Source organism: Telopea speciosissima, chromosome 8 (assembly GCF_018873765.1).
Source record: "Telopea speciosissima isolate NSW1024214 ecotype Mountain lineage chromosome 8, Tspe_v1, whole genome shotgun sequence".
In the NCBI taxonomy this organism is placed as follows: domain Eukaryota; kingdom Viridiplantae; phylum Streptophyta; class Magnoliopsida; order Proteales; family Proteaceae; genus Telopea; species Telopea speciosissima.
In genome coordinates, this window is record NC_057923.1 from 20946332 (window position 1) to 20957140 (window position 10809).

At 37.9% G+C, this 10809-nt stretch overlaps 1 protein-coding gene across 3 annotated transcripts; it reads right to left on the reverse strand.

The window, feature by feature from the left end:
• Positions 1–2465: 2465 nt before the first annotated feature.
• Positions 2466–6547, reverse strand: LOC122670519 (O-fucosyltransferase 13-like). 3 transcript variants are annotated; one of them, XM_043867427.1, is made up of 6 exons: positions 6360–6547; positions 6172–6251; positions 5980–6050; positions 5764–5852; positions 4370–4591; positions 2466–3231 (listed from the first exon to the last, which is right to left on the reverse strand). In XM_043867427.1, the coding sequence occupies exons 1-6, from the start codon at positions 6485–6487 to the stop codon at positions 2499–2501; spliced, it is 1323 nt and encodes a 440-aa protein (XP_043723362.1). In that variant the 5' UTR covers positions 6488–6547; the 3' UTR covers positions 2466–2498. The 3 variants fall into 3 exon arrangements, with proteins under 3 accessions (XP_043723362.1, XP_043723361.1, XP_043723363.1); XM_043867426.1 differs by having other exon boundaries at positions 6172–6266; XM_043867428.1 differs by lacking the exon at positions 6360–6547 and having other exon boundaries at positions 5980–6083; positions 6172–6255.
• Positions 6548–10809: the final 4262 nt, after the last annotated feature.

Sequence of the window (10809 nt, forward strand, 5' to 3'; positions counted from 1 at the left end):
AAGAAGTTTGGAACTCTAATAGAATGCTACCTGGGCTTCTTCCAACTCCATCCCTTTCTCCTTGGCCTTATGAAGTCTTGCCCTATTTTTTGAAGATCTTGGATCGAACGTGTGGTGCTGTTTTTAAAGAATTGGCTAACCCCTCTGTTGTCTCTTGGTTTAAATCTTGGGTTGCTATGGCCTCCTCTACCCCATTGTTCATGGACTATACAAATTTCAACCTTTAGTTTAACGAAATTTTCTTTTTCATCAAAAAAAAAAAAAAATGTCATACTCTAAAATTATGGGAGAGGGTTATTGAATCTCACTTGAGACAAGAAACTACTAACGAAAAACCAATTTGGTTCTATGCCAGGAAGATATACGACAGAAGCTATTTAGCTTATTAGGAGACTTATGGAAAGATTTAGGAATTGTTAGAAGGATATCCATATGATGTTTATTGACTTAGAAAAAAACATATGATACAGTCCTTAGAGAGTTAATTTATCAAGAACTAGAGAAGAGAAGTATTTCAAGTGAATATGTTAACATATAATTATATATGTATCAATTGTTTACCAAAAAAAAACAATGTGTCAATTATTTAAAAGGGTCAAATATGTAAATTTGTAAATTCCTATTTTCTCTCCACCTCTCTCTCTTTCACTCAAGGTTAAGTATACAGAACGGGTCAGAATGGTCGCCGACCGATTCTGCTTTCACTTCCACAACCTCCCCCGCCACTACCACTTCCATCTGTTCTCCCTCCAGATTCTCAAGACTCTGCCAAATACGAACTCCAAACCCTCAAGTCCCACCTTTGCATCCCCACTGAGTTGCAAGTTACCCTCTGCAATATCATGATGGGCTGCAAAGAAATCAAAATCGAGGAAATGGTTTTGAAGCAGAATACAGGAGCCCAGAAATGTTTTGGATCATCCAAAAATGTCATTTTTTGGCATTTAATCATGGGCTATTTGTAAAGCCAAAAGATTGGAGGGTAGGTGTTCGACTGAAGTATTAGGTATTGTGATTGAAATAACATTAATCGAAGGTATTCACCCAAAAAAAAAAAAAAATTTAATCGAAGGTCAAGGAGATTAAAATTGAAAAACAACCCAGAAGGAACAAGAGATTAACGTACTGAATACAAGTCTAAGAACCAAATTATTTTGCAGGAAAAAAGACACGAGAAGAAACAGCAAATACCGTTGAAGAAGAGGAAAGAGGTTTAAGTAGAATAGGTTTTTGCCGCAGAGGCGGAGAATGTTGGATAAATCGGACAAGGAAATCTCCACTAAATGGAGATTTTAAAGTTGGAGAAGGAGATGCGGGACCAGTTCTTTAGTATTGGCTTTTGGAGATGAGGGGCGGAGGAGAGGGAGGGGGAAGGGATGAGAGATGCAGAAAGGGTGGCCGGAGAGGGAGAGGGAGAGGGAGAGGGAGGGGAGGGATGGTGACAAAAGTGTAAGAAGAGTGCAGGGCCAAGGTAGTAAATTCTATATATATATATATATACATATATGGGTATACGTCAAGTGTAAGAAGATCAATTTAAGCTCTTATTATATGTGCTTATCATGGATGATTTAATCAAAGACATTCAAGATGAAGTTACTTGGTGTATGAGATAAAAGCATTAATTAATGAAGATCGACATTGGAATCAAAAGATTTTCAGATAAATAAAACGAAGATGGAGTATATGGTATGTAACTTTAGTTGCACTAACACGGATAATGAGGTGATGAAAATAGATGAGAGAGCGATTCAACAAAGTGATTGTTTTAGGCATCTTGATTCAATAGGATGGATGAAATGGAGAAGTGTGTCCAGAGTGTTGTGTGATCAACATATTCCTTTAAAACTTAAAATAAAATTTTATAAGACAATCTTATGACCAATTATGATATATGGTGCGAAATATTGGGCAGTTAAGAGATTTATCAGAGGCATACATAAAATGACCTTAGGAGAATTTGTGAGAAAAGACATGTATAGCTTAGGCAACTATGATCTCGAGTAAAACTGATTGTAGGACAAAGATCCATGTAACCGACCCCATTTAGTTGGGATAAGATTGAGTAGTTGTTGTTGAAACTCCATGTCTTACTAAATGGCCAGCACTAATCATTTAGATTATAAGAGGAAAGAGTGATACAAAGAATGCCAGTAACAACATCGCCTAGAAATAAAGATTGTACAAACACCATTGAAGATAAGGTCATTCAAATGTGTATATAATAGATTAGCCAACTAGGAAGAAGGAATCTTCGATTCTGTGTAAAGGGAATCCAGGGATTATGCGATATGGAAATATTACTCCTATTACCTACTCTCCAGCATACCAATTGTTGTAGTTACAGTATGCTTGGCCACTCTTGTTAGAGAACCTGGGACTGTAAAGCTCTTTCAAGCTTCAACTTGCAAGTAAAGAAAAAAGAAGAGAAGTGAATTAAACTAAAAATCTTACTTTAGATGGCAGGTAAAGTTTCAAATGAAACGTTATGGTGCCAGTTACAATTTGAACTCGCAAAAACAATCAGGCAAGGCAGAACCTCTCCCCACCATAAAGTCATCTCTGTGAACTCTCCAAAGGGCTTGTGATAACTCTTCTCCTTTCAGCCCCTTTGAAGTGAACTCCGCAAAAGCCCTCCTGCTCAAGAACAGAGTTTTGAACAATCCCTGAGATGCTCTCATAGCAGCAACCATCTTATCCATGTTACCGAAATATGTTGCCATGTACGAATCACTGTTGATTGACACGTAATAATCCAATGCAGCTTTTGTATTTCCATGCATGCTTGTGAAATCCTCACCTCTGAGGAGGGTGGATTTCGTGTACACATTGGTATAAACATTTGTTAAACCTTCAATTTCCATCAGACCATCCCCAGCAGCCAGATAAATAGTTGTGTTTGTTGGAATGGATAATGCTTGGAGAATAAGAGCTGTCTCATTTGGGGTAAGTGGGCACTTCCCTCGGTTTCTCCAAACACGAGCCGCATCCCCTGTCCATGGTTTTCGATCACCCCGTGCAGCCTCAATGGCCTCTACTGAGGCATGGGAAAGACCTGCATACTCACACTGGCTGTAAGCAACCATGTCCGGTTCGAACCGCAAGTGAAGGGAAAGAAAGGGCTTGGGTATGGTATCCAAAAGCTCAGAGCTTTTCTTCTCCAGGGTTCTGGAAAGGCGTAAAGCCTTGTAACAAGCTTGGCAGCGCCCAGCCTTTGCATACAATGGATACCTATAAAAAAGAAGCAGAAATGACTGAGCAACATTAGCAGTTGCACAAAGTGCAAACATATCTTATTCTTTCCTTTATTTTTGTTTCCCCTTCTTCCATGGTGAACAATTGCTTTCAAAGGATAGAAAAAAAGTAAGAAGTATCTAAAGACAGTTACCTTAAAAGAAAAGGGTGGGAAAAAAGAAAGAAAAGCAATAACTGCATCTAGTTTAGAAAACTCAACATTCCATGCAACCGAGAACAGTGAATTGAATGGATGTATAGAAACATACTAGCCTTCCTACAAACTCAAACCAGGTATGGAAAGATCAAAGATGGCATTTTTTTATGGGCCACAGCTACAACATTTATAGCATCTGGATCGTACAAAATTAGGTGCTTCTATTGGACAGTCAACAAAAGTTATTCAGTGATCACACAAGATTTGTATCAACCAGAAGGTTCAACTTCTACAATAGACAGGAGTAGGAAAGCGCTCATCAAAAATCACTTTGAAAGTTTGCAAGCACCTCACCCCAAAAAAAAAAAAAAAAAAAGTGAAAAATAAGTTACTAAGAGCATGTCAAAATTAGGAAGCCTTCATCAAAAGCACTCTGGAAGTTTGGACGCAACACCCCCCCCCCCCCCCAAAAAAAAAAAATGAAAAAACTACTAAGAGCATGTCGAAGAAAATGTGCCTTTGCCTTTGAGCTCTTCAGACAACAAAGTATATGCAGGAAAAAATTAAAGAGCACAACTGGTAGTAAAAAGAAAAAACTGAGATATAAATGACACAGAGGGACTAAAAGTCAGCTACAAACCCAAATAGAATTAGTGAATTACAAGTTCTTTTTTTCCCTTTTCCTTCAGAAAGGAAAAGGGGAAGGAGGAGACAGGAAGAACGGTAACCTCCCCCCCTCCATCTTTTTCTTCATGAACTACTAACTATTTGGACATTTTAAAGAACCTCAGCAGTTCTGATATAAAGGGAAAAGGGAATTCAGGAGAGAAGGTTCATAGATAGCAGATCACGAACAGTTGGATTAAGGCCCTGATGATAGTGTTGGTGATGAAACCATTATTGCCTGAGCAGGAGAGTATAAACTGGTTCAAATGTAATGAGCTTTAAACAAAAACAAAAAAAAAAAACATATTGTACCTGTCACTTCTTTGGTTCATTGCAGGTGTGATTGAAATATAATGGTGCTCCATGAGTGAAGGAAGAACACTTTCAATATAATCAAAATGACTTTTGCGTTTGCTGCAGTCCACTCGAAATGGTTCTCTCAATGCTATCTCTGCGGGCAACTCTTTAACAACTTTTACAAAACCATTCATCTGCTGAATGAAGTAGTCGACATCAAATACATCTGCAAAACCACTAGGTTGGCACAAATAGTTTATAGCTCTATAAAAATCTTAACGACAGTAGTTAAAAAAATCAGAGGAGTACACATATAGACCTGAATTAGAGCTCTAACCCACAAATTATAGCAAAACCAAGTTCAACCAAACTGTACTTGAATTTGAACACACACTTAACTGCCAAATCCCAAGTAATTTTCATGTTTGAGTCACGTTGGGATAGATCCTCAGGGGGCTTGCATTTTCTCAACTCATGCACAACCTAAAGCCTGATCACACTAACCACATCCAAACAATAGGTCTGGTTAGGTCAGAAAAATCTCAGGTTACGCAATCCAAGGGTAAAGGATCATCTGCTAAAGATGGTTTACTACTCTTGCTTGCTAACGCCTTCAAAAGGCATGAAAAGGATCTGAGATACATGGTTAGGATAATAACACCAAGGGAAAATTTTGATATGTCCACCAAAGTATTCTTATAATTACTGATACTCCCCTACAAAATAATTCTCCACAGTTGTAGTACCCAAATCTCTGAAGTAACACAATAATTTATCCCCACTCTTCTTTAATTTTCAACATTTCCTCTCATTGTCGGTTTGAAGGGAGGGTTCACAATAAAAATGGGTTCAGGCAATGGATATGGAAACAATTCTAATGGCCATAACTATGTGCCTATTGAACTGAGTGGGGCTTATGCAATGTCAAAATTGTTGGAATGGGATGATGTGACTAGGAGTCAGCTTATCAAATGTTGACTTTATATCCAATTCTATTAACAACTTTGTTCATGACAGGCGGATTGGAAGTTTCATATTAGGACAGGAAGTGAGAATTTAAGAAAAAGCAGAAGAGAAATTGGTGTAAATTTACGTTTTTGGGTACAGTTGTGCAGAAGTGTTTCAAAGAGAGGTATGAGTAATTAATTGCATGCATACTTGAGGGGAGATTATGAATTTTCCTGAACACTAAATAGAGTTCCGCAGCTGTGGCCAGGAATTAGTTTCCAATTTTTGCCCTGATTTAGAATATTTTGGTCCTCACTGAGACCAAATATTTAAAAGATTTGACCATAATTTGTTTGACAGTTGATACTCTTCTTTGAATTATGCGATATAAGCATAGATAAATGTACAAATTGAAAATATTCGGCCCAATGCGCTATTTTAAAAAACAAAATACTAAATACCTTGACTCATTCCAATATGCAGCCACTTCAAATTTTGGCAAAATCAGAGTAGCATTCAACAAATGAGCAATACCGACACCATCACAGAACTGCAGTCACCAGAATACCATTCACAATAAAACATGTATAACACAAAATACATAACAAACATAAGCTGGGGAATATAACCAACATATGCCCAGAAATCTCAACTAAGGAAAGCTCAAAAAAACTCACATCACGTCTCATTTGATTGAGGCCTCCATAACAATCCACTCTGATATATCCATTACTCTCCGCCGGCAGCGCTGCAGCATTTCAACAAAAACCAACGCAATTGTCTGAAATGAAATCAGTTAAGAAGAATTCAGGTTAAAAAAAACGAAAAATGAACCATTCTGCTTGAAATCATGAAACTATGGGACTAACCAGTCGAACCCCCTTCCATCCACCATTTGCAGGGTCTCCAGTCTAGTAACCTTTGAACACTCCATATATCCTGCTTTTCACTGTTGGAATTAGACCTGTTTTAATAAGACATCAATTACACATCAAATTGTTAACACGAAAATTTAATTTTCTCGAAAAGAAAAGAAAACAGAAAACAGTAAACATACAGTAGAGGATTCCGTGCAAGTGATCTTTCAGAAAATGGAGTTGAAGGAAACAAAACAATCACTGCAATCAATAGGGATAGAGTGACCAGGAGAATGCTGAAAAGAGGCTTCACGGAGAACACAATCATGGATTCCTTCACTTTGAAAACTGAAGAGTTTGTTACTGCAGTTAAGATGGAATCAATGAGAAATTGCATAAAAAAACCAATGCCAATTAGGATAAAGAAATGTAACCTATCATAAGATTGATGAGTAAAAATGAGCGTAAAGTGGTTGCTTGTCCTGATGAAGTTGGCCGCCAGACTATGTCAGGATGAGAGAGCTAGATTACTAGATCTGTTTGGACTCTCCGGTTCGACTGTAAAATAGAGGTCAATCTCAATGGGATAGTCATGATACTATGCACTTCTCATACAACTAGTTAATGAGTCTATTAGGGTAAAGGTGTTTGTAACCAAGTCGGTTACAACAGAGTTTTGTAATCTCTCTTTTTAGTCCCTTGCCACATCATTTATCCCTTTATAAATGAGGATATTTTAGTAATTTCAATGTCCTCCTCCACCCCTTCTCTTTGTCAGCTTATTTTCAGAATTCACTCTACACTGCTACCACATCGACACCACCACCGCCACTGTCTTCCACCTTCACCTCCATCACCACCTCCATCGGTAGCTTCAAGTCATGGATATCCAATGCCACCAGGATATCCCATGTCACAACTACCTCTTCTTCCTTCACCCTAGTTGTATTTCTCTTAAAATCAATGAAACCTGGGTTTGGGAACGAACATTTCCCAAACCTGGGTTGGATTCTCTGAGATCAATGTCTAGGCTTTTATTGCTTGAGAGCAGCTTTGTTTCCAAGGCCATCTCGTCTCGAAGAGGAAAATACAAGTTCTTATAAATTCCAACATTTCTTCTCCTTCTCTTTCTCTTTGGTTCCACACCCCGCCTGGGCAAATCAGGGATCGTTTGAAGAAGCAATTACTGTACACCCCTGTGATCGTCCCTTTGAAACCTCCGAGCCGCCCATGCCACTGCAACTTATTCTGTCAACTCCCTGCAGCTCAAGTTTCCCCAACCCGAATGATGAAACTGTTCTAACAATGCGTTAGAGTCCTGCCATCATCATTGGAGAGTGAATCTGCTCTACCAAAGGAGTGACGAGAAGAATTGGCGATTTTATCCGAATCATGACAGATTTCGGTCGAATAAGGAGTGACCATGGATTTTCTTATTGGTAAACAGAGGCTTGGATTTCTTCTTGGGGCTTTAAAGTTTTCCTCTATGAAATTGATCGTTATGAACTTGATCTAGGCTTGCTCTGCAACCAACGTTGCCGCCATGATTTAGCAATTCTTTAGTAGATGGCAAGCAGAGCCACGAGTTGCAAGGGAGGAGGGATCGCAGAACCGTTGCAGAGGAGAGGGGAGAATATGGAAGAGATGACAAGGGATTGAGGATGGCCGAAATAGCATCATTGGCTCTTTTATTGTATTGCTACATCCTTATATTAAGGGCAAAAAAGTACGGTTACAAAATCTGTTTGTAACCTGCTTGGTGACAAACAGACGCACCCTTTTTTTTAAACTAATTCATCTACTACAAACACAATAAAATCAGTTCCAAGTACATGAACCGATCCATCCTTTTGTATAACAATATCAAGAACAAGTATTAAGTACCTGTGCAAGCATGAAGAAGAAGGAGAAAAAGATGAGAAGGAAACAAAAGAAGGGAGAGCACAAAGGAGTTCGTGGTAGGAATCAGAATAACAATACCGGGGCTTCCAAGTCTTATTTATAATTTATAAGTTATTAAGCATGCAATCACAATCAAGGACAGACTTAAGTAGGTATAATTACACACAAGCCCATAATCAATAAATAGGGGAATAAAACACCCCTTAGCTTGCGGTAGACCTTATTAACACCCCCCCCTCAAGCTGGAGCACACACCCATCCCCAGTTTGGAACACCCTTGAAAAAAAACCAACTGAAACAAAGCCTTGATAAACATATCACTAAGTAGAATAGTAGATCTAACCAATGGTGTAGCTATCATGAAAGACTGGATTACTATCAATGTAGACAGCAGTTTGATTTTCACAATACATATCCATAGACTTGTCAACAGGAAAACCAAGTTCTCGAAGAAGAGATTTCAACCACATTAACTCAGCTGCAGTGTGAGTCATGGCCCTATACATAGCTTCAACACTAGACTGAGCCACTGTAATTTGTTTCTTACTCCTTCATGTAACAAGATTACCTCCAACAAGCGTACAATACCAAGTAGTCGACCTCCAACCACCATCAACACCAGCCCAATCGGTGTCAGAGTAACTGCAAATATCTGTATAACCATGGCATTTCTAAATAAATCCTTACCCTGAAGCACCCTTAGGATACTTTGATGTGATACAAGGCTACCGTAGGAAGAGAAAGAACCAGGATAACTGATTTTCGACCCGGGTCTCGGTTCTGCTTTGTACCAGGTTCTGGTATAAGGATTAGTGCTTATCTCTTGTGTGGGCCATGGTTTGGGCCATAGATGCTACTAGACTCCTGAGTTAATTTGACCGATCTGGCAGATCCATTATAGATCCCTCAATTTATGATGCCTTTGTCTTGAGTTCAGACGATCATCCTCTGTCCCCCCCACCCCCAGCCCTCGCATGGATCTGTTGGTCTGGTCTTCAGTTGCATTCTAGAACCTTTTCCTATCAAACTCTTTCAACTCTCCTTGCATGTTTCAGCTAATTGGAATTTTCCAGGAAGTTTTTGCTGATTGGCTCTCCTCAACCATGGTTATAAATCTCAAACTAGAAGTTTCGACCGAGATATACTCAGTTTTGCAGCTTTCCGATACGAAACCATGGGTCGATACCAAAATGTACATGGTTTCGATCGGTTTCAACATGTTTCAACCAGGTTTCAACCGAAACCTGGTTGGACACTTGGACTACACCTTTATATTCAACTAACTCGATTATAACTTACATATTTCAACAAGTTTCGATAGAGAGGCCATTGCTTTCGTAGGTTTCGACTTCAAGCAATAGTTGTCAAGGTGCCGCCTAGGCGTCCAAGCGGATTTCTAGGTGCCTAGGCGGCTGTTGCCTTATTGCCAAATATCATTTAAGTAAATGCTACTTAAGAAATTATTCATAAATAAGCAAATGCCCCCGATTTGAATCCAATAAAAATATTTAAAAAATCAAATTTCAAAAGGATAAAAAGTCAATCCCCCAGTTTAAGAAAAAAAAACTCGATTTTTGGCGGTAGGTGAAATTTTCAACTTTCTAATGCCGGGATTTTTCTCAAATCTAAAAACTTCATAAATCTTAATATGGTAAAACATTGCTAAAAATCAAAAGTGCGGTAGAATATTCATTTGTTTTGATATTTTAAAAAATATTTTCATTCAAAGCGATTTTGACCCAACATTCGCACAGACCAAATAAGGTTTGACCGGAACATAACTCCTTCAATATAACTCAGATTTAAGCAATCTTGGATTTGTAAGAAAGCTGGTTTTGTGCTCGACCTAATACAAAAAGTCTCATGTAAAAATAAAATCATTTGATCAAATCAAATTTGTTAGAGAACAAAAACATTTCTCTAAATCAAGAGCAGGATAATTACTTATTGATAAGATCATATCTTCTAAGAACAGTATAAACCAAATGTGAGACTAGGTATGCCTGAAAATGACCAATACCAAGAAGATATAAACCAAATGTATGTTTTAATTGTTTCAAACTTCCAATAGCTTGCTTCTTCAATTCTGTTGTCTTCTATTTCTATGTTGTTTTTTGATGACTTGATGTAGCTTAATATTGATTTTTGATGACTTGATGTGACATAATGTTGATTTTTTATGACTTTATGTGGCTTAATGTTGATTTTTTTTTTTATGATATAAGGTACATATTATAGCATACTAAATAATGTTAGAAAAAAGGAGAACTAAAAAATAACACTTGCGAGCCTTGGTCGCCTAGGCGGGCGCCTTGTCACCTAAGTGCTTCAACACCCTTCCACCGCCTTGACAACTATGCTTCAAGGAGTTTGTTCTGCCAAAAATTTGTAGTTTTTTGCCACAATAATTCATCTAACACCGCTTTCTTGCATTCTACTTCATAATCAACCATACTAGACAGTGGATTTGGTGCTTGAAGCTTGAAGAATACCAATTTTTCCCTAAACTCAAATTTTCTTTTTTAATATACTAGTAAACATGGTAGAACTGTTTCAAGTTCTTATCTGTTGGATAGAATGGCCCGATCTACGACTCCATAGAGTTGGATTATTTTTTGGGTTATTGAATTATTTTTCTTATTTTCTATTTTAAAAAATGCATTTTCCCACAACAAATTTTTGAAAAAAAATAAGGATTATATATGATGGATGGAAATATGTGACGGTGTCGGAATTATTTTAATGTTA

What these genes read in the sequence shown, in the direction of transcription:
- LOC122670519 (XM_043867426.1), bottom strand. Translation starts at nt 6,487, where the DNA reads ATGATTGTGTTCTCCGTGAAGCCTCTTTTCAGCATTCTCCTGGTCACT. An exon ending in CTTGCACGGAATCCTCTACT is followed by an intron (nt 6,267 to 6,359) that starts GTATGTTTACTG and finishes TTATTAAAACAG; the next exon opens with GTCTAATTCCAACAGTGAAA. An exon ending in ATGAACCAAAGAAGTGACAG is followed by an intron (nt 3,232 to 4,369) that starts GTACAATATGTT and finishes TCTTTTTTATAG; the next exon opens with GTATCCATTGTATGCAAAGG.